Source organism: Cheilinus undulatus, linkage group 18, assembly GCF_018320785.1.
Source record: "Cheilinus undulatus linkage group 18, ASM1832078v1, whole genome shotgun sequence".
In the NCBI taxonomy this organism is placed as follows: Eukaryota; Metazoa; Chordata; class Actinopteri; order Labriformes; family Labridae; genus Cheilinus; species Cheilinus undulatus.
The window spans coordinates 29,595,868-29,620,262 of NC_054882.1; the positions used below are offsets into that span (position 1 = coordinate 29,595,868).

Sequence of the window (24,395 nt, forward strand, 5' to 3'; positions counted from 1 at the left end):
GTGCTGACTCCAAATTTCTGGTAAACCATCAAAAGCATGTATTTTAGGGGTAACAGAATTCAAATTCACATGCATGCAAAAACCTTTATAAACAGCGAGGTGGCTGGAGAGCTCTGTGGTTCATATTGCTGACTTTAAAACAGGAGATTGGGAGTTTGAATCCTGGTCAGAGCACAATAAGCTTCCCTTGGGCAAGGTCCTTAATGCCTGTCCCAGATGATAGTCGCTTTGCATAAAGTCGTCCACTAAATTACATGATAACTTGTATTGTAAATAGAAAATCACCATAAGAAAAAAAAAACAAAACCTGGGTATTTACAAAGTTTTTAGTCTGCTTTAACTTGAGTGCACGCTTTTAACTGTTTTCTCAAGCTTACTTTTAGTGTCTTTGGCGAGCTTTAGAATTGGAGTTCATGGAGAACAAAACAGCTTTACCTCCTTTTTTTTGCTGAATGATAACAGCTCAAACCATGCACAAATCCCTCTCATGTTCCTCAGTCTGGAACAGCATAGCAGTGATGAACAGCCAGGTCCACACAACTACCAGGAGAAGAGATGACTTCCTCTGCATCAGCCTCAGCACCTGAGACATCCACTGAAGCTCCTCGCACCCGTGGTCTCCGCTGCCGTTGATAAGAGTGGAAAGATCGACAGTCCACTTGTCTCCAATGATGGTGACGGTAATGCTAATACAGCTAGCTTACTTTTAGCTTAGAAACACATGCTCCGTCAGCAGTAAACAGTCACAAATGCACGGGAATTACAGCATGGTAACTGGCTTCAGCTCACAGTCCAGCCGGGGGAAAAAACAAGACAACTGAGGAAAAGTCTGTAACAACTCTACAGGTAGTCTTTAGCTCCTCTCCACCATGTTTTCTCTGCATCTTTCTCTCTCCTGCCCTAGCTTCTCTCTCCACTCAAGGTCACTGGGACCAACACTTCCTGGTCATTACCTGACGTAAACACATAACAGAAACGTTTTTGAATAATTTTTCAAACAGAATATTTAAACACATAAAATGTAATGAAATGTACATATTTTAACAGTAAATCATGCATTTTAACTAAGTTATTATTGATGAATTTTTAAAAATTCTGTTAATTTTACATCATTCTAATATGACAACTAAAAATTCAATCAGGCATTTTATCAATAAAGGATGAGTGGCAAGTGGATTGGTGAAATTCTGGCAGAAGCCTGCATTAAAATAAGACTTTCATATATCATATACACTATATTGCCAAAAATATTCGCTCACCTGCCTTGACTCGCATATGAACTTAAGTGATATCCCATTCTTAATCCATAGGGTTTAATATGATGCCGGTCCCTTTGTAGCTATAACAGCTTCAACTTTTCTGGGAAGGCTTTCCAAAAGGTTTATGAGTGTGTTTATGGGAATTTTTGACCATTCTTCCAGAAGCACATTTGTGAGGTCACACACTGATGTTGGATGAGAAGGCCTGGCTCTCAGTCTCTGCTCTAATTCATCCCAAAGGTGTTCTATCGGGTTGAGGTCAGGACTCTGAGCAGGCCAGTGAAGTTCATCATACCAAACTCTCTCATCCATGTCTTTATGGACCTTGCTTTGTGCACTGGTGCACAGTCATGTTCAAACAGGAAGGGGTCATCCCCAAACTGTTCCCACAAAGTTGGGAGCATGGAATTGTCAAAAATCTCTTGGTATGCTGAAGCATTCAGAGTTCCTTTCACTGGAACTAAGGGGCCAAGCCAAACTCCTGAAAAACAACCCCACACCATAATCCCCCCTCCACCAAATTTTACACTTGGCACAATGCAGTCAGCCAAGTACTGTTCTCCTGGTAACCACCAAACCCAGACTTGTCCATCAGATTGCCAGATGGAGAAGCATGATTCGTCACTCCAGAGAACGCGTCTCCACTGCTCTAGAGTCCAGAGGCAGCGTGCTTTACACCACTGCATCCGACGCTTTGCATCGCACTTGGTGATGTATGGCTTGGATGCAGCTGCTCAGCCATGGAAACCCATTCCATGAAGTTCTCTATGCACTGTTCTTGAGCTAATCTGAAGGCCACATGAAGTTTGGAGGTCTGTAGCGATTGACTCTGCAGAAAGTCGGCGACCTCTGCACACTATGCGTCTCAGCATCCGCTGACCCCGCTCAGTCATTTTACGTGGCCTACCACTTTGTGGCTGAGTTGCTGTCATTCCCAGTTGCTTCCACTTTGTTATAATACCACTGACAGTTGACTGTGGAATATTTAGGAGTGAGGAAATTTCACAACTGGACTTGTTGCACAGATGGCATCCTATCACAGTACCGCGTTGGAATTCACTGAGCTCCTGAGAGCGACCTATTCTTTCACAAATGTTTGTAGAAACAGCCTGCATGCCTAGATGCTTTATTTTATACACCTGTGGCCATGGAAGTGATTGGAACACCTGATTTCAATTATTTGGATGGGTGAGTGAATACTTTTGGCAATATAGTGTATCTAGAGCAGAGCAGGGTAGAATGGTACTTGAAAGGGAGCAATTTGCTCCAGTGCGTGCTGGTGGATTGCTGAGCAAGCAGAGTATGTGGAGTTTAAGGGAGACAATCATGACAAAGTGCTTGAAATAAAACTAAAAAAAATTCCTCTGAAGTCTAAAGTTGTAAAGGAGCTGTTCTTCAGACCTAAAATTTCAGCCCTCTCACTGCATGTTGGTTGGGCAGGAGCACAGAGCAGTCACAGCTGCAGCTTGTTTGGTGTTGCAGCTGCAGCTAATACTTGGCAATCAAAATCTCCTTGTAATCACCTTGTGTTGAACTTTCAGACACCAGAGTACAGCTTCCAGTATGGTAGCCCAGCTCCTCTTCAACTTTTGAATCTCATGATTTTTTAGTGAGTTTTTTTGCCCAGTCCTGCCCATTTTGTCTTCCTCTTTTGTAGTGCCTCCATCTCTTTGCTAGTACTTCTGCCAACCAACCAGTACTCTTACTGTCATTTATACTATTTATCCTTACTAACTCTTGTGTTCTGCTCATTTGTTGTTTCTCACTTTATAGATGAAAAGGCAGCAGAAAGAGAATTATCTACTTAGAGTAAAATGCAAATTCCAATGAGTAGGAGTCCCTCAACAGCAAAATGCAGCTGTTTCCATAGAATGTCTCTTTCAATCCCACTGTACACTCGCAAGCAGATGGTGGATGTGAAATAGATTCCTCTGTTTCTAAATTCTCTCTTTAAGGGGATACAGATGATCTAAAGTTGTGTTTACAGTTTGTTTCCCATGCTCCAGAGTGACCAAATGGATCCATAAATGCAGTTTTCATCCTTGTTTTGTAAATGAACGCTACATCAGACCACCAATTGTCATATCTACCGTTTTAGAAGAGACACTTTGTCTGCCGTTTGTGGGGATGACTAGAGATAAAACAGAAGTTTCTTTAAATGTGTAACAACCGCAGACTGTTGAACAGCCCACTTGAAGCTCTCACCACAAAGTGAACACAGATGCACGCTGGTTAAGATATTCAGACAACAGAAAGCAGAGGGGTTACGGTGAGGTTGGTATCAGGCATCAGTGAAAATGTTTTTTTTTTATGTGAGATTGGATGGTAAGTGACATTCAAACAGAAATCAGAGCATGATGTTGAGGAATGAAATGGGCAAGGCATCACCTGTAACCGCTGTTAACGTATTTCACTAAAGCCAGCGTGTTTATGATAGTGATGTTCTTAGATAAGCCATGTATGTGAACTGTTGATTTTTGGTATCATTATATTAGGTATACCTGTTCACCTGCTCATTATTGCAGATATCTTATCAGCCAATCGCACAACAGTAACCGATCCATTTAGGCATGCAGACATGGTCAAGCTGGGCTGCCAAAGTTCGAATTGAGCCTTAAGATGGAGAAGAAATGTGATTTAAGTGACTTTGAACATGCCACGGTTGTTGGCGGTCTGGCGGATTTCCATGATGTTAACACCAAACTATAACCATACCGTCCGAATGATGCAGCAGAAGTGAGACCCATCATACCAGGCCACGTTTTCCCAATCTGTCTGTCCAATTTTGGTGAGCCCATGCAAATTGTAGCCTTAATTTTCTGTTCTTAGCTGACAGGAGTGGCACCCAGTGTGGTTTTCAGCATCTGTCTTTCGGTTGTTCGTTCAGAGATGCTCTTCTTCAAGCCTATCAGTTCCATCTGTTCGAACCAGTCTGGTCATTCCCCTCTGACCTCTGTCACTAGATACAGTCTCTTTCTAGACCATTACCTGTATACTATGGAGATACACTATATGGCTAAAAAAGTATTTGGTCATTCCTGTTAATCATCTAACTCAGGTGTTTCAACAATCAGACCTATTACCACTGGTGTATAAAGTCAAGCACCTAGCCATGCAGTCTCCATATGCAAACATATGTGATAAAAATATGGGTTGTTCTAAAGAGCTCAGTGACTTCAAACATGGTACTGTGATGGATGCCACCTTTGCAATAAGGCAGTTCTGAAATTTCATCCCTACCGGATACTCCTCAGTGAACTGTAAGTGATATTATTAGAAAGTGAAAGTTTTTAGGAATAACAGCAACTCAGCCACATAAAATCATAGAGCTGCCTGACTGCAGCGTGCCAACTGTGAAGTCTGGTGGATGAGGGATAATGGTATGGGACTGTTTTTCAAGGTTGGTCTAGGCCATTCATCTCCCATAAAGCACAGTCTTAATGCTTCAGCATACCAATACATTTAAGACAATGCAATGCTGCCAACTTTGTTGCAACAGTTTGGGGAAGGCCCTTTTCTATGCCACCATGCCTGTGCCCCAGCGTACAAAGCTGGGACTATAACGTTAGGGTTTGATGAATTCAGTGTGGAAGAACTTGAGTGGCCCACACAGAGCCCTCACCTCAACTCCATCGAGCACCTTTGGGATGAACTGGAACAGAGATTGCGACCCAGGCCTTCTTGTTCAACATCAGTGCCTGACCTCATGGATGCTCTACAGAATGAATGGGCGCAAATCACCATGGAAATGCTCCAAAATCTTAACAGAGTTAACGCTAATGCTTATAAGGTTGATGCTATTGCTGGTGCTTTGCTTTGTGAGAAACTTAGTGTGAGGTAGACTTGTCTCATGCATACTTGAGGATTTTTAGCATCCATCCCCAGACTTTTACTTTTCAAAAACCTTTTCTTTGAGTTGCTTAGGGTGTTCTTTTGTCTTTATGGTGTAATGGTAGCTAGGAATACTGATTAACCAGTGACTGGACCTTGCAGACACAGGTTTCTTTATACTACAGTCAGTTGAGACGCGTTCACTGCACTTAGGTGGTCCCAATTAATTATGAGATAACTAGCACCACTTGGCTGAACCTCTGTTGAATTAGGTCAGTCACTTTAAAGGTGCAGTCACTTATTTTGCCTTGCATGCTTTTGTTTTATTCATATTACTTTGTAGAAATTGGTTTATAGCCAAATTATATTGAGTATGATTGATGTAAAAAATCAATTAAAGGGTAAAACATCCAAGGGGGTGAATACTTTTTATAGGCGCTGTACTTTACCCCCAATGATATCTAGATCTGAAGAAATAGAAACTGTATTTAAATACTTATGGGCAATTTGAAGTTGGTTCAGAAAAAGTTTTTAAAATCAGATTAAGAATGAAAGGGTTTCCATTGAGGGTTTCTCCCTTTGTTCTTGTTGTGGTTATGTCGACCTCCATTCCTCAATCCTCCCACCAGTTCTTATCTCTGGCGTTTGTGCAGAACTCCTCCTCAGACATGCTTTCCCTTCATCACCAAATGGCATCAGTTGTTCCTTACCTCATTCATCTTCCATTTGACCCTCAGACATACTGGGCAGGGGGGGAAATCTGTGAGTTTTCCAGTGCCAGTATCTGTCTAATCTTATTTTCACCATTTCCCTCATGGAAATCTATACATAATCACTGCAACCTGGAGGCATGAAAGCATAATGGGGGCACGCAGAAGACTATGAAGCTGCTCACATGTTGAATATGTTAGTAACTGTGGACCCGTTTGTTTTCACACGCTCTGCCTTTTCTTCTTGGTGCCCTGACATGGACTGACTCTCTGCGTATCTTAAGCTGTCAAAATAAATAAAGTTCAAACTTCAAAGCGTATTTCAAAGCCTAATGTTGGGATAAACTGCTTCTGTCACGGCAAATCAAATAAACCCTGTTGCATGGAGGCGTGGGGTATTAAAAGAAAGCTGGTTGCATGTTAAGGTATCATTACAAAGCTGCTGGGGGTCTGAGCTTTGTTCTTTCACCCTGATTCTGTGACATGATCAGATAAGGACAAAAATGAATGGAAATCTGACACAATCTACATTTTCAGTAGTTTTATTGAAAAATGCCTCTTCTGTTTCAGAAATAAATAAGAAAATAAGGCTGTGTGGAATTCACAAAATGTGCAGTTAAAACATGAGAAAAGCAATTCTATGTCCATAGTCTTGCAACCAAATCCAAACTGCATAGATAGAAAACAACAACTATATTCTGACCTCCTTAGTAAATATACAACACAAACATGCAATTCCACCAAGAGTAACAAAAAAAACAAGTTTGGTTTGTTACAACATGTCAGATTATCCTTTGGTTTACAGGCCTTGGAAAAAAAAATCTTTGGGGATCAAATTAATAATCACTTTTATGGATGGAGACTCTGAAACAGCTTTACAATGTGACGTTTGACAAAAAAAAACAAAACATGGGTAGTCTGAAAATGTTCATATACATACATACTGTATGTCCTTGAGCATACTTTCTGCTGGTTTTCACATGATTAGTGCATTATACATTGGAGTCTGATAAATACTTGCAGTTATATTACAAGCAGACATGAAAGGGAACACTTAGCAAGCACACAGGTTTGTGATGACGAACATGTTGGTTAGCATTCATCTTGCTAAACTTTTTCAAAAACATATATGTTCAAAATAGCCCGGGGTGTCAAACCCATATAAGCACTGCTTTTGTTCTGAAAATCTTTATCCTTATGTAAAAATCATGGCTGTCATTTCAATATTACACCTTCTGAGAACTTCTCATTGTAGCTATGATGCTAGCCTCTCTGTTTTGTCCTGTGGTAGTGATCTTTTTCCCCGTTGGTTTCGTGTGTAACCAGGTGATTGTATTGTCTCAAACTCTCCAGCTGGCTCCTCAGGTATAGACACCACCTCAGGTTCAGGTGGGTAGCGGTTAGCTGAAAATATTTGGGATTGCCAATCAAAACAAGGGTTTGTTCTGCAACTTCTTAAATGCACAATTTAAATATATATTGCACTATGACATTCCCATAAAGTTCCCTTCCTTAACATCCTTAAGTACCAAAGAAAAAGCTACATAAAAACACTTTCAAATGCTGTGATGACATTTACAATAAATTCATCAAGTCACTGGATAATAAGACGTAGTAAAATAACCAGCTCATACTACAAAGGACACATGAAAATGGCAAGAGAGCAACATTTAGCACTGGTGTGGTCAACGTACAAAAGAACATGATGATTAAAGGTACAAATGGAACATGCTTCGCCTGGACCAGAGCTGTTTAAGTCACTTGAGGCGCCGTGAACAGAGGTTATGCTGGTGGTAAGTAAGCAGCGGGTTATGAGGCACAAGCTCAATACAGATGTTAACATGATTTTTAGTGAAATGTCCTGATTCATACATCATTTACAAGGCACAAAAATTAGTTTTATTTACACACATGACCTCTACTTTAACACTGCTTTCAGTTATCAAACCCCCTTTGTTAGTACTGGTTTTATGGTTGTTGTTTGTACATGCTCCTTCCTTCGTAGAAATGTTCAGTCTCTGATTTTTTTTCCCACCACCGGTTTGTGTTTCAAGATGCAAACAGGCCAGCAGGTTGCCATCACTGTAGCTGGTAGCTGTGAGATGATGTTAGTGCCTGTCCGCTCCGTTCTGTTTATTGGCTTTCATTATGTTTGTTTGAATGTTCAATAATTATGTCCATGGTGATTATCCTTATGTGCCCCATAGAAATACGGGCAAACATCTCAGAAACGGGACTTCAAAGTGTAAGCGGCACAGGTGACTTAGAGCGTTTATTATGCCAAACCTGAAAATAGTTCAAAGTAAGGTGTGAGTTTTCTCTGTGGAACAAAGCATCTTATCTGATTTAATGCAGTCATCATTCACCACTAGCTAGAATGCTTTACATGCCAGTTTTAAAATTGATCATCAAATGTATGGAGGTATTGAATTAAAGTCACTGCAAACTGACTGTTCACTAAACTCCAAAAAGGTGACTGTCTCTTGCAAGTGCACAAAAACATTTTTAAAGGCTATAGCTTTGGATCAAGCTCAACTTGGATATTTAAAATCCTTGTAAAGTGAAATCCAAACTGTGTCTTAACACATTAGATATGTTGAAGTAAGGTTGCAGTTTTTTTTTTATTGTGGGGTAAATTTCTCAAATATACATAGTGGCTGTGGTGCATTAAAAGTATCAGAGAGATTTGTGTGAGAAAACAGTAAAATTAATCCTTAAGTTGTGGAACAGAGCCAGACAGCTGAGCTCCGATCAGAAGCCTTTTTTTTAATTTGAGAGGGTTGTCTTTCATGTGAGTGGGTGTGGCTTCAACTCGTTCAGCTGACATCCTAGAGCAGATTTTACTGCCTCATTTTTCATGATTTTGAAGCTTAATTTTATGAACTTGGAAATGATTTTCATGACTGAAAATTTGGCCTGGTGTTTCATAAGAACGTGGCCTGTCATACAACAAACCTAAATTACAGATTATTCTTTATCACTTCACAGGGACTTTAAAATCAGTCAGAGACAAGGTATTCTAATAAATGCAGAGCTAACATTAGCTTTTGCTAACCATGGCTGATCAAATTTGATAGTCAGTTAATCAAGTAGAAAATTAACAGCTAGAAATGTTGCACCCAAGTCAACCATATGCAACCATACTTTTTTATTTTACTCCAATTTTCCTCTGATAATGAGTAAATTTTGGCTGTTATTTTGAGATCTTGGCTTATTCAGCACATCATCTCTGAATCATGTAGGCCTAAGTTTTTCTGTAGTAATACTTGATTACAGTTATTTTGTCAAGATGCACTCATTATCATGGAAAATCAGCATGGTTATACTGTGTCATTTGTTGTGCTGTCTACAGAGGGATATGACCATGACCTAATTGTGGCCCAACTTGCTTCTCCCGACTGGTCAGATAGATTCCTGATATGTTTGATATGTTGGTTCTTCAACTCCAGACACTCCCACAGTGAGAGCAGAACCAAGAGCAGAATCCTCAACTTTGGGGTATTTTTTTACCTTTGTAAGCTGTCAGACAGCATCTTAAATCATCATGACAATAACAGAAATTACCTTATAGTTCCCCTCCTCCCTGCTATGGAATAAATAAACAAGCAGCATGACCATCGGGCCATATAGTGTGAGCACATAAATCGTGCGCTATGGTCCTGCGTTGTAAGCAGTTTGGTCGCACAGTATGAGCTGAAATCCCATCACTACTGAGTTGTCCTGAAATCGCACAGTGTATGCCCGGCATTAGATAATGGGATAAATAAGTTAAGCTTTGGATTAAACAACCTTAATGTACTTATCCTGGAAAAAGGAATAAAATAAATTGCATGGATGCATGTCCAATTAGTGCTTCCATACAAGCCGTCTTTTGTCAGCCTTTTTCTAAAATAAAATAATAATTTTTCTAAAATATGTCTCTTAATTTCAGTGGTTAATCTTTCAACATTGTTGTGTGACCAAAGCTTTAAAGAAGTAGCCACAGTGAGGTGGGGCTTAGTGAACAGTGAGTCAACAATCAGTTTCTATCAAAAAATAGCTTTTTTTGTTTTTCTGTTCAAAATGCACTCTTTCAAACTAATATCTCCATACATTTTCATAGAAAGAAGAGATGCACTGAGTTGCAAATGTAATTAGTCTGCATACACTTAGTTTTAATCTAATATTTAACCATGCAGGGCTTAGACAATGTTAATTGTACCTGTGTATCCTTGTCCATTGTAAGGAATGCCAACACACTGTGAGGAGTCGCAATATCCAGGGGGTCCTGGTGGTCCCCTCACCCCTGGAGAACCCTGGCGACCTGGAGGGCCACGAGCCCCAGCGGAGCCAGATGGACCAGGGGGTCCTGTTCTTGACTCTCCTGGTGGCCCTGCAAAGAGAGTTCAGGTAAGAGAGACCACTTGAGTAGTCTCCAGAGCTCTGAACAAAACACAGCTGACATCACCAGTAAATCTTCAAGTGAAAATTGTGGGGCTAACAGGGGGTTGCAGCACTGTAATTTAAATTTTTCAATGGCTCAATTAAAAAGCTTGACCAAGAAAGAAAAAAAAGTCTCAGGCTGCATGGAGTTAGCCCCTGGCCCCGTCTGTCTAGACGGTAAAAACTCAGGATGGAATTTTCCCCCTCTCTCTTTTTCTCTCCCATAAGTGAGCCCATGTGTTGTCAATGAAGCCACCAAAGAAAGCTCATTGTACCACAATCCAATTCTCACACACATGAACAGTACGCACACACAAAAGTGAGTCATCATCAGTGTGGACTTCCTCCCACTGGTCTTCAGTTGTCTCTTCATTCATTCATAGAAACAGACATGTGACTGTTTGCTATTGTGGCATAGACATCAATAGAAGTCTCCCTTGGGACAGGAAGCCTTCTGAAGTGGTCAGCTTTTTACCAAAATAAATTTGATACCAATTGAAGAAAGACCATGTGCTTCTTCAAACTGACAAAACAGCTTGATAACAATTTGTAGCAATTGTCTCTGAAAACGTCCTGACCTTGACTGAAAACTGGTTCAAGATTGTCTGCGATGAAATTCTCTCCTTATGATAGATGTACATTCCTTCCATTTATTGTATAGAAATCTGAGATGTGAGCCATGTTTGGAGAAGCTTAGTATACATGGAACATAAATCTTTAGGAAAGAAAAGAATTAGGAAGATGTTTGGGGTCCCTCCAAAGAATTTATGCAGAACAGCTGCCCAAATGAAGGTGCTGGGACACGTTTAGTGTAGGTAAATTCTGGCCTCTGGCTGGAATATGTCATTTTAATTGGACTAATGGGAGTACTCTGTGTCCTTGAAATGTCCACTCAAGATGGTGAAAACCCATTTGAAACCTTGTCTACGTGGTAAGATATAAGTTATGAAATAAAAGTTGAGCACACAGTGTTCAACTGCTAGAGAACTATGTTCATGTGGAAATATGGGCAAGAAAATGAAGATATGATAACAGTAGTGTTACCTTGAGGCCCAGTCGCTCCTCTTTGTCCTCTGATACCAGTTCCTGGAGATCCCCTCTCTCCTTTCTCTCCTTGCATACCTACATAAACCAGAGACAGAACCCAAATAAGAAAGGAATCATGTGTAGACTTTGCAAGGTAACTCAATATACTGCTACTGAACTTTCTGCTCATGTCATGATGATTTTAATTGATTTGTCATCTAATATTAGCTTAGTGCTCTGTTAACAGTCCCCAAAGTCAGAACTGAAACATACGTTGAGTCATCCTTTTACCACACAGCCCCTTTCTGTGGAACAGCTTACCTGAAGACTTAGGACCGCACCTAATGTTCATGCTTTTAAAAGCAAACTTAAGACCTATCTTTTTAGACTGGCTTTTAACTAATTCTTATATCATCATCTTAACCTGTTATAGTATTTTAGATTTAATTTCATACTATTCTAATTGCAGGATTCTCTTTTGGTAGTTTTTACTGAGCTATCTTTAAGTATTTGTTTTTATTTTAGCATTTTTTTTTTCTTTTAAATAATGTTTTTTGTTTTTGTGCTATTTATGGGCTGTTAAAAGATAAAAAATGTTAATTGCAATGAATCTCAGCATTGCTGTAGTAAATCGTGATCAATTTCACCCTTTTTTTTATCACATCTTAAAATTTCTTTATCTTGCATTTTAAACTGTTTTTGTGGGGTTTTTTTTATTTTTCTACTGTCTTAAACTAGTGGTAAATGACTTCCTGTTTGGATACAGACCTGCTCTTATTGAAGATTTTAATTTGAATTTGTTCACAGAAAAAGAAACTTGTTATGGATTGAAAATGGAATAAGAAAACATTAAGAAGGCTTAGATGACTTTGACATAAGTTAAATGACACATAAAGCGGCAGTGGTGAACTCATTTTCATGACTGTGGCCGCAGGGAGATGCTGACATGCATTAACACAAGGGTACTGAAAGGGACAATAAAGCATGCGAATAATCGCAACTAGAAGAATTAGTGCACTAATGGTGGACCTTGATTAATCACAATTAAGTTGATTAATCTTGACAGCTCTAGTTTGTTCACATTTACCTTGTTTCCAGTGTTTCATCATTGTAAAGTCAAGATAGAATTTCCTCTGTACACAAGTCCTTGTTCTAACAAATTCCTTCATTTATGAGGTATTTGTTGTGTATAGACTATGGGGTGGGGAAGTGGGGTGGTCGAGTGGGGAGAGGGGTGGATGGGGCAGGGACATGTTTTCTCATTTTAATTTAGTTTGTATGTAAAGCATATTGTGCTACATTGTCCTGTACATAAAGTGTTATAAAAATAGAGATTCACTGATTGACTGGTTGATTGATTGACTGGTTGATTGATTGATTGATTGATATTTTTCATGCATTTTCCTGTTTTGACACTACCAAAATTTAGAAAAGTCACAGAGAGATAAGTTACCTCTTTCTCCTTGACTTCCAGGTAAACCTGGGTTTCCAGGGAAACCAGTTCTACCAGGCTGTCCAGGCTCTCCACGCGCCCCCTGCTCTCCAGGCGGGCCAGGAGGACCAGCTGGTCCGGGGGAGTTGCTACGGTATCCAGAGGGAATCTGGTTAAGCATCATGTCGATTCGGCTCATTTGATCTGCAAGAAAAGAAAAAAAAAAAAGGTTGATTTGGATTTTTTTATGCTTTGACAGCTTTAAATGTTCCAACAGGTTGAGACTGGTTTTGCTTACTGTTCACAATCTGTTCGCAAACTTGTCTGGCAATGGAGCGCATCATGTTCTGTGAAGCAATGTCTCCCTGAAAACAGAGATTTTTATGTTAATGCATCTGTTGTTGGTGATGATAGCTAACTTAAAGTTATTTAACATAACACATACCCTGTCTCCTTTCTCTCCTTTAAGACCAGCAGGTCCCTGTTAACAAGAAGAACAGTCTTAGAAATAATCAACCTCAACTTCACCTCAATGCTGTAATGACACCATTGTTTGTGTCTCATTACATACAGGGTTTCCTGTGTCTCCTGGTTTCCCTGGTTTTCCTGTAATTCCTGGTACACCTGGATTTCCAGGGCTTCCCTGAAAAAAAGGAAGAAACACAAAGTGTAGTGTTTAATTTAAATTACTGCACACTAAACTTAATTGCAACGTTTAACTCCTGCTTCCTGTTAACTGTTGTGTAACAAGCTTTAGGTTGGGATCTATGCTTTGACATGTGCATTCATGGGGCATGTGGCACGAGCAGCCAAGAACAGTAAAGAGGATGGAAACACAGATGCACAACAGCCAACAGGACTCACACAAACACATGCACATGTATACACACACCAACCGCCATGCTGCTAATGGGTTTTGGAGCACTCAGGATGGTATGGTGCATGGATTCTAAACTGGCACACAGCCTGTTGGCATGATGGCTGGATTAAGTAGATTCAGACTTCCTCAAACCACAGAGGAAGAAAATGAGATGCATGCGCCATCCTTATAACAGTGCAGAGGCCTACAGTGCGCTTTTATGTACCGTTCCACCAGAGTGAAACGTGCAGCCAGAGAAGTGATTGTTGAAGATCCATCAGGAAATAAAGCACACTCCAAGGGATATTTATTTTGCTCCAAACTGAACAACACAAGACACAGAAACAAGCACACTCACCATGGGTCCTGGGGGGCCTCTGGGTCCAGACTGTCCCTCCTTTCCGGGTGGCCCCTGTGTAGAAACAACATACAATCAAACATGGGTTACAGCACACTGGGGACCCCATTCATGCAATACATCAGTGTCATGGCTTCATATTGGTTTCAGCTTTGAGTCCCTCTTGAAAGCCATGGCTTACTTCTTCTGGCTCACGCAAGTGACAACATTGAGTAAAACTGCACATAGCACCACATCACTTCTGTAAACGTTGAGCCAAGTGGGTGATCGCATGCTGCACATTAGTTAAATTAAGTGTTGGACTCATTTGCAGGTTTTAAACATAAAGTGTGAACATTAAGCAGGCCTGGAGGTAGATCTTACCCGCGCTCCGCTTGGTCCAACAGGGCCCAGAGGACCACGTGGACCGGGTGGACCCTGGGAAAAAAGCAGACACACGTAATAAATTGTTAATGATCAGGAACAACACATTGAAACAGGTCCTTTATGCTTCTTTAAGACTTAAACTAACAGGGAAAATATCTGCAGATTTTCAGTTATTATCCAATAATAATACATCATCCTGTTACAAAAAGGCGGAACAATTTCTTTGTTTTTTGACATATGATGTTTATAAGACAGCTCCTGCAGAGACAGTGCTGTTACAATAAGTGTTATTGTGTGAAGCCAATGAGCTCTGAGGATTCAGAATATGACTTTCTCCCACATCTCAATTTGCCTTTCCAGAGGCCAGAATAACCAATGGTGATGTTCTCTCCCACTGAATTGTGGGAGTAGGCTGAATGACCTCATCTGGGTGAGGGATGGCTTGCTCAGCCAAGAGATGCTATGTAATACCAACCTACTCAGAAATACCCTTCCACTGAGGGATTTTCCCTGTGATTTGACACTTTAGGTTAATTTCTGTTTCACAGAACAGGGATATTCGTTTTTATTATATAGACCTATGGATGGTTTAATAACATCAACCATTTGACTTCCTTTTTTTCCATTAAGTCATAAGAATGATGTTCAATTTTCAGACAGACTTTAAGTCTCAACCAAGTCGTGATCATCTTCAATTACAAGGCTGGGGGAGAACATATTCCATTCCCTATTTCCTGTTTCCCTTTGGTAGCTCCAGTCTGGGCTCCATAATAATTTAATGGCATCATCTGGCCTCCTACTGTTTGTCAATCAACACTCTGAACTGAGAGTGTGGGTCTCCCCTGAGGATAGCATGGTAAACCCCCCACTCTGAGTGTGGTTTCAATCTCTCCTTCTGGACTGGATCCAGGCTCCAGTAGCAACTTTAGCAGCTCTCTATGGATACTCTCCTGTTTCCTGTTCATAAACCACAAAATGAGAGGGAAGGACTTACTTGCAGACCAGGCAGGCCTGGGTCTCCACGATCTCCCTTTGGTCCTTGGCGGCCCTAAAGTCGCAGAAAGAGGAGGAAATGGGAGATTTGCAACAAACTTTAATCTTTATGTAACACATTTTATGTGTAAATATGACTGATTTCATGTCTTAGCGGCATCTACAGGTAGAGAAATAAAGCAGTAGCCTCACCAGAGGAGTTTGAAATATTTTGACATATAAAATATAAACTCCAGTCACCGGTGAGCAGAAAAGCGCTATTCCTCAACTTTTACAAACACACATATCATCTAAAGCTCCACAGTTATGTGACTGTAGCTGCCTTATACATTAACCCCCAAAAGGATTACGTCCCTCCATGGACTTGGATAACTTACAGGTTCTCCTGGTAGAGACAGTCCATTAGGGCCCTGTGGACCTGGGGGTCCCATTGAGCCTGGAAGTCCTGGCTCACCACGCGGACCCATTGCACCCTACGGAGATGAAAGAATTTTAAAAGCCTTACTTTAATAAACAAACAACCACAAACAGGCCTTATATTGAAGAAAAAAAAACAGAAAACGAAGATTAACACTCAGGGCTCCTTCACACCTCTAAAAAATTTTATTTAAGATGTTTCAAGACTTTTTAAGACCTGAACTGAGAAAAATTAAAACTACTTTTTGTGCAGTTAGCGTTCAAGAAAGAAAGGCATGTGAGATTTCTCAGTCCACTAGACCAGGACTGGATTTTTCTATATAAATTATTGTTTATGTAGTAGGGCAGTGGTTACCAACTTTTTTCCCCCGACTCAAATCTAAGAAAAGTTCAAGCCCCCCTAGGACCCACTTGGAAATATGAATCAATTTCAATTGGTTTTATCAAGAAAATCCCAACATAATGGACCTACTATCTTAACAGGTTCTTGATTAAACTTCCATGTATAAACTATCCATATTACAGCACTGTTAGGGACACTAAGGATAAAATAATAAAGAGGATCTGCTATTTTCTGAGAATAAAAACAAAACAAAATTACAAGTTCAAAATGTTGTAAATTTACAAGGAAGACCTTTTCTTTTTTACATACAAGTTGTATATGTACATATGTGAACTGTGACTTAGAATTTTTAACGTTATAAAGTCAAAATTTCAAGTTTTTATCTAATAAATTTACAATTTTTTAAACTCTGAAATACTGAGTTTGGTTTCTTGTAAATATCTGACTTTATAATCACAAAAATTTTGAGTTTTTCTTAAAAAATTGACCTTATTTTCACAAAAATTAACAGATCCTCTAATTTGTTTTTAATTCGTTGGGTTGTCCTAATACATGGTTGCACATTATGTCTCTAATAATGGTTTGAAAATATAAATGCACATCTAATTTTGACAATATCAGAGCTGACAGGCTCCTGTACCCCCCCTCGAGTTCTCAGGGACCCCTTGGGGTGCCTAGACCCTAGGCTGGGAACCAATGGGATAAGGCAATGAAATTTTGGATCTGCTTTGCCCAAATCTAATGATTTCTGGCACATTTAATACCTTTGTTCTATCAATTTACCATACATTGATATTTATCATAACATACTTTTCAAGGGTGCAAACCTGATACCAAATGATATTGTTATTAAAAAGATAAATTACGGGGGTGCACAGATATCCTAGCGGTCTAAGGCGCTACCCATGTATGTGAGCCGCCTGGGTTCGAATCTGGACTGTGGCCCTTTAGCGCATGTCTCTCCCCACTCTCTCCTGTTTCTGACTCTATCCACTGTCCTCCTCTAAAGAATAGAGGCATGAAAAGCCCCAAAATAAATCTTAAAAAAAAAAAAAAAGATAAATTACATTTTTTGTCAGGGAGAAGGTCAAATTAAGGGGATGGGTTTGAATATTTTTCATTGGGCAACTTGGTAGGCCTGAGAAGTGTAACATGGACAAACATATAAAGAACTATCAAAATCATGTTAAGTTGGTCAGAAAACAATAATATAATAATAAGGCCATGTCTTCGTCAAAGGGCCATTAAAATTTAAGACCTCCCACAAGAAAATCAGACTTTTTATGGCCTTAAATTTCACAAGTCCATGTTAAGACTTTCCAAGGATCTGCAGGAAACTTGACACTGGTAATGGGCTTAATGGTACTTGATATAGACCCTTTAAATCAAGCTCAGGAAAAATGTACAGCCAATAACTGAATTCAGATGTGATTATGTAACTATTGTAAAGCTGTAGCTGAGTTGTGCTGATCAGTGAAGATCTCTAGCTATTTATAATTTTGCTTCACTGTCTATGACCAGGGTCAAAATTTGACCCTACTTTCATTATGGTGGGTTTACAAACTCAAAGTCCATTAATTAATTTGGAAAAGATATATCATGTATTACTCACAGCATTGCCGGTCTGTCCTCTATCTCCTCGTGGTCCCTTAGAGCCTGGGCTACCCTGGAAAAGCAGAAGAAGCCAGAACAGAGTGAGTGTAACATCAGGCGCAGATTCCAAAAGCTCTAAAAAAAAAGCCTAAGCTCTACAAAATCCTCACTGGGGCTTAAAAGGGTTACCAAGCACACATATTCCAGAGTTCTTTACTGCTGTTTTTCCGACAGGCATTTATCTTTTGACACCTCTCCCTAAGCCCACGTTTCATTGCATGCCACCTGTCTGATCCTCGACTGCTCGCTCAGAAGGAAAAGAAAATACCGCTCCTAATGTGAGGGCCATCCTTGGTGTACTTCAGGTCAAAATGTTTAACAGGCAAATGTCAAGCAGCTTATTATAGCTGCAGACTTATTATAATGGCAGCAGAGAAATATGGCTTTTTCATCATCTTCAAAACATGGACACCTTCTGAGAAAACCATTTAAACAGACAGAGGTAGAGGAGGAAGCACAAATCACAAGGTAGAGTGAGTGTCTTTACCGAAGGCCCGGGAGGCCCCTGAGGGCCAATGCTGTCCTGTGTGCATGTGCAAGAGTGGGGCAGGGATGGACACTTGGCCTCATCTCTCTGAAAAGAAAGACAAGAGATAAAGAGATGAGGAAAGAGAAATAAAAACATGTATATTTCAACCACTGATAATTAAGATCTATAGCAAAGGTAATCCTTGATGTAACTTTGCGACAAACGTGTGCTCTTTAGACTTTACAAAGACACTAAGAAGAAGTAAGTCTGGTAATCCATCAAAGTTTATGCTGAACAAAAGTTGTAAAGCCTTCTGGGTTCTTAGACCAGATGCTCAGTGACAGAGGAAGTCTTTGTCTACATTTTTGAATACGAGTCTCTGATATTACAAGTTACGCAACAACACTACGATCATTGAGATGATACATCATTATCAGATGCAAATTACAGATCAATTACTTATAATTGGGTGAATGTGCATGCATCCTGTATTCATACCATACTCCATCATAATAAATGAGGTCTACAGCCTGCTTCGTCATCTAAAGGAGCACTTATTTTCGTGTAATTGGGGGATCATTCTGGCAACGGTCCGATAAGCACAAATTACACAGAATACAAGGTTCTATTCAATTCAGCTAAAGCTCTTTCATTTAGAACAGCTCTCAAGCTAACAGCCTAATTGACTACATACGAACATACATGAACCTAAGTAAGTATAAGCATGTAGTACACAGTAGATACAATCACAGTGGTGCTACATTTAAAGCTTAAAAGCTGAAATGTAAAAGATGAATCTATATCACTACAAAATGTGAAAGATATTTTCCAGATAGCATTCCTTAAATGGCACTTGTTCTTACCATGGCAGGCAGGTCACAGCATTTGTCGCGGCTGATCCAGCTCAAGCTGCAGATAATATCGAACATCTGGAGCTGGAACTACACAACAGACAAAGAAGAAAAGGGTGTTACAAATGGCTCTGATTATTGATGAAAATGCACACTGTTACAAAAAAGACAACAATAAGCTCCTCAAAGAAATAAAGAGATACAGGCTCTCATCCCTGCAGCACTCACTGGGAGCAGTTAAAAATTAATTGTGCATTTACACAGAAGAGCTTTTGGATAAGGATGCTTCGGAAACTTTTTAAAAAAGAATTTCATGTCGTTTTCACTCACTGTTGCAGACTGCTTCTTTCCGCCTCCAGACTTGACCATCTTGCCAAGCACTTCATAGCCTTCCAGTGTGATGTTGTTGGCCTCCTTAATGGGCTTTTCTGCCACCTCTTGGCAGTCCACGTTCAGCTTGACTTTCTCTGGAGAGATGGTGATGTGGAGCTGCAAGAGGGAGAAGATGGAGAGGGGGCATTATTAACAAGCCATTCTTGTCTTCTTAATACTTCACATCTGCTGACTTTGATGCAACACAAACATACTAAGGACTTCAGAGCTTTGTTTGGCATACATTTCTATTTGGAAGTGGCATGATTGCCCCTTTAAAGTAGGATAGGAAGTTATTTAAGAAAGTGCAACCATAAGGCCAGAAAGAACCTCTATGAACCTCTGTAAGCTATGTTGTCTGAAGCCTATTATGGGTTAGATACTAATTGCTAGATTCAGAGAATTGTTTAGTCTCAGCAGAACCACTTTAATTACAGATCCTGATATTACTGGTTACTGATTTGGCGTGGGGCTGCTGTTTGATGCCTCTAAGGATGAATGAACTATAAAAAAAGCAAATATACAATTGTTGGCATTTCAAAGCTTTAGTCAGAGCTTGTACAATAACACAGAAAGACAAAGTGAAAGATTTTGAAGTTTCTTGTCAAGAGAACTCTGCACCACATCTTGAAACAATATCATTTGTGGTGTGCCATCAAAAAGTCCTACATTTTCCATACTTTCCCCTCACAGTTGCAAATTTTCCCCTCCTTAACAGTCAGACAAGCTTTCTTTATGTCAGGAAAAGCAAGCTACCATTTCTTTCTACAAAGCCATACCAACCACAGACTGGGCCACAGCTCTTGGCAACCAATCACAAAATTACATCTGACTTCCTTGGCAACAGAAAAAAGTATTTAGTGACCACAAAGAGCAAGGGGGTGTCGTTTATCCTGGGATCGTGGCGTGGGGATGTTACACCATGATGCTGGTAAGGGCTTACTAAAACAGCTTTGGATGATATACTGGGATGAAATACTGAGCATGTATATATTACCTCACTGACCAATAAGTAAACACGCAAAAACACATGGAAAAAGAAGGCATCAGATGAACTCACTTTGAGTGACCACTGCTCCCTAGGTTCATGCTCTCTGCTAAGATTGTGCTGCAGCAAAAGCGTTGACAGAATAACTATTTCCATTAACATAGAAAGTTTCACTGGGCTCCATTGTCAACACAGTCAGAGTTCATTTGGCAAGTGATCAGGCTGACAATGTCCCTGGTTTATACACTTGACACAGATTGATGATTTGTCTCAGAACAATCGTATTGTTCTTGGATTTTTTTCAATATTCCTTCATTTCATAATCCTGAAATAAGAAGGCCTGGTGGCGTTCATTTCATACATGAACTGATAGGCAGGTGAAAGCTGTCTTTCTAACAATACATCCAAAAGCAAGTTTGTTTAAATTGCGAGCATAGAATCTCAGTGTTTTCAGTGCAAGCAATATTGCATAGATCTTAATCATGCTATCATTTAAGATGGGATGTTTCCATGTCTGATCTGGCACATGCAAATAAAGCAAAGTGGAGATCTTTAATATACTGCTTTCTGTATTTCATGTGTGATTTTAGTTTTGATGTGTTTACTTGTACAGGTCAGAAAAAGAAGCAAATCAATGTTGAATAAGCCTGTGACAAATTAGCAGTACAATAAGTGCTTTCAGTGCAAATCTTGGCCAACACCTCCTTCTCACTCTTAATTAGTGTATGCATATATTGGCACGAACTCTGCAACAAAGTCCCTGAGAGGAAAGTTTGAAGGACTGAGTTCAAGGTTTTTTGTTTTTTAGCTCACAGGCAAAGCACAGCACACTTCTCAGTGACTAAAGCAACTTGCATGCTCAAATTTTGCCAGTGAAGACACGAGTAGTCATTGCGACTCATGGAAAATGTCTTCTTCACTTCAGCTAACAGGAAGGTTCCCACTGTGGACTCCCACCCTTCAAGTGTGGGAGGGGATTCCCAAGTGGGCTAGTGAGTGGCGAGCATCTGCTTAAGAGATCTCTAAGAGCTTTCCCACATGTGCAGCTAGCGGGGGAACACGACCCCTCCGGCCCTGGGTTACTCTTTATTAACCAACATGAGGAGCTGAGATCTACCAGCACATGGTTGAATATGAAATTCTGGTTGGGTGGATGTACATTTAAAATAGGTTTGGATAGAAACTTTGAAACAACAAGTTATTGTCAGGCAACTGATATTCTGCCTTGGAGATCCACCAAAAACAGGTATCAGACATGTAGAATCAAAAGTTATTAGTCAGTGAGTGCCTTAGAAACTGTGTGGGACCAGAGACACTGCACTTAGCTGGTTTTGCTCTCATCTTTTAGGGCAGTGGTTCCCAACGTTTTTCCTTAGTGTCCCCCTCTACTCACAACTATGAAAAGCTAAGCCCCCCCATGATCCACTTGGAGGAAGTGAACGTCAATTTTAATTGTTTTCATTGACATAATCCCAACATAATAGGCCCACATACACTTGCCCTTGAAAAGGATAAGTAAAACTATCCATTATTACAAGGGTGTATTAGAGCAACTACAGAAAAAAGAGGATCTGTAAATTTTCAAGAAAAAACTCAAAATTCTCAAGTTAAAGAAAAATGCTGAAAAAATGATTTTTTTTTTTAAGTTAAAGGTTGTAAATTTATGTAAACCAAACATAGAATTTTGATACTATAAAGCTGGAAATCCAACCACTTTCTTCAGTTTGGTTTTATGTAAAATTTTTACTTTACACTGTTGTAAATTTACGACATTTTTGAGTTTCTAGTGACAAAGTTTAAGACTTTTTCATCTTGTAAATTTCAAGTTTTTTCTTGTAAATTTCTGACAATTTAGACTCTGAAATTCTGAGTTTGATTTCTTGTGAATATTCAACGTCATTATCTCCCCCCAATTTTTTTTTTTTTTTCAAAAATGTTTGGCTTTCTGCATACAAAATAACAGATTCTCGTCATTTTTTAAGGTTAGCATAATACATTATATTTCAAATCATAGTTAAAAAATACATAAATGTACATCCTATTTTGGCACCGTCTGAGCAGACAAGCCCCGAGCCGCCTCTGAGATCTCTGGCACCCCCCTTAAGGGTGCCAGGGCTCCAGGTTGGGAGCCACTGTTTTTGAGTGAACCTTTGCAGTCACCATAGGTAATCACTATTTCAAGTAGTGGCTTAACTGGCTCTAGAGATTTCAAATGAGACTATTTTTTGTCATCCAGTCTTCTATGTAAATAAAAAAAAATAGTCTTTGTGTTTTGTGCTGTTTGTCCAACAAAACATTTGAAGATGCAACCAAAGAGCAAGAAAAGGAATATGCTACTAAAGCTGCTCTTGTTTGATTCATCTGTCAAAAATGTAAAGATGAGCTTGTAATCTGGAGTTTCCGTCATACACGGACATTACATCCAACAGTTGTTTGTAAAAACCCCAGCGGTCACTTTGACATACGCACAAAAAAACGCTGAGGTCAGCATGTAATAGCCATGGACAGAGTGTTGGCAAACCACTTACTGCATGTAAACACACACCACCACAGATGTTGGCAGTAGCACCTACTTAGCAGACCAGTAAATAAGTAGCTAGGTAGACCGCTGCAGAATCACAAGCTCATGGAAGAACAACTACTGCACCACAAACTAGCCACCCAGTGCACAGTCAAGACTGCTGGCTCCACTCTGGCCACAGACTGGGAGAACACACACACTTGCATATACAAACACACACAGCGATCAGGCTGCACTCCAACTAGACCAGCAGTGATGTCATTACATCTAGTCATGACAATACATTTTTAAGAGCTCTGTTCATTCATAAAGGTACCCTGCAATTAAATGTGTAGACCCTAAATGGTCAGACTGCCATTTACAGTATGAAACTTGAGTCAATTTATCGCTTTACTAAAGCAAACATAAAGATCAGCTCGTTCATATCAGAAAGCAGCTGTTGGATTTAGCACTATTCTGTTTATTCTGGTTACCTTAAAGTAAAGGGCAAAGTAACTTTTGGCTCTAAAAAGGGGACAAGTTGCCCTTGAGAGCTAACCAAATGCGATTGGACGTGACAGAGTACATTGGAACCAGTCGTTTCTACACCAGTCTAGCATCTAAAGTCATTCCAGGTCGGTATGAAAATATACTGTCCTCTATTGTTCCACTCTTATACCCCACTGTGGTGGAACATAACAGAGGATGTTTTATATTCACTGCTGTTTTGAGTTGGACTTAAAGGCATTTGATGTCTCTTTTCACCTCATGCTGTGGCCACAAGAGACTCCATAATCTACCAATGCTGCTGATCACAGTTGTAAGCTTGGCAAGTGAACTTCATGAAGGAAAAAGAAATGAGGAGTTTGAAAAACAATAGCACTGCTGTAAAGGCAGTTATAGTTATTAAGTAAGATGATAGATTAATTTGTGTAGAGTATTTGATTTTGATGAAACCCTTAATAAGCATTGCCTGTAGGGAGATCAATTCATTTTTCACATGAAAGGCAGTTCAGATAGTTGCATGAGTAAGCTTGTGTGTCAAGAAAATGACATTTGAGAACATCTGGATTCAACTTTTTGAATCCATGGCTTGCGACGCTTGCATTTTTCAGCCAATGTGTGCTTTTAAAATTGGCAAAAGTGCTCTTTCAACTACACAGTGTCTTTAATACATTAAGTGTGATACTCTCTATTTTTATGCCTGTAGCAAAATTTTAAAGAGGCACCCTAATGCTTTTTTCGATCAATTTTCATGTCATGCAATGGACTTCTCAGCTTGTCAGCACTGGGTGTAATGTCTTCTATGACTATGAAACACATCATCAGGATAATGAGCAGAATGAGCAAAAGCCACACCCACTCAAGAGAAATATGAGCCTCACAAATTTAAGAAAATCTGATCAGAGTGCAGCTGTTTGGCTCTGTGCCAGAGCAGAGAGACGGAAGTTGAGGATTAAATTGTTTTCTGGCACAAATCTCTCCATTATGATACTTTTTATGACCTGGAGTCCAACGTGGCTGATAGATTTTGGAAATTTACTTC

At 39.8% G+C, this 24,395-nt stretch overlaps 1 protein-coding gene across 3 annotated transcripts in view; it reads right to left on the reverse strand.

The window, feature by feature from the left end:
* Positions 1-6,326: 6,326 nt before the first annotated feature.
* Positions 6,327-24,395, reverse strand: part of col12a1a (collagen, type XII, alpha 1a) — a 67,321-nt gene continuing 49,252 nt past the window's right edge. For 2 of the 3 annotated variants that reach the window (XM_041811975.1, XM_041811974.1), the window contains 15 exons: positions 19,320-19,478; positions 19,002-19,079; positions 18,157-18,243; positions 17,629-17,682; positions 15,634-15,729; positions 15,258-15,311; positions 14,261-14,314; positions 13,898-13,951; positions 13,252-13,323; positions 13,126-13,161; positions 12,979-13,045; positions 12,702-12,884; positions 11,267-11,344; positions 10,002-10,172; positions 6,327-7,204 (listed from right to left, as the gene is read on the reverse strand). In XM_041811975.1, coding sequence (XP_041667909.1) covers positions 7,056-7,204; positions 10,002-10,172; positions 11,267-11,344; positions 12,702-12,884; positions 12,979-13,045; positions 13,126-13,161; positions 13,252-13,323; positions 13,898-13,951; positions 14,261-14,314; positions 15,258-15,311; positions 15,634-15,729; positions 17,629-17,682; positions 18,157-18,243; positions 19,002-19,079; positions 19,320-19,478 — 1,392 coding nt within the window. In that variant the 3' untranslated portion in view covers positions 6,327-7,055. Of the gene's footprint in view, positions 8,087-10,001; positions 10,173-11,266; positions 11,345-12,701; positions 12,885-12,978; positions 13,046-13,125; positions 13,162-13,251; positions 13,324-13,897; positions 13,952-14,260; positions 14,315-15,257; positions 15,312-15,633; positions 15,730-17,628; positions 17,683-18,156; positions 18,244-19,001; positions 19,080-19,319; positions 19,479-24,395 lie in introns of all 3 variants that reach the window. The other variant, XM_041811976.1, reaches the window with a different exon arrangement.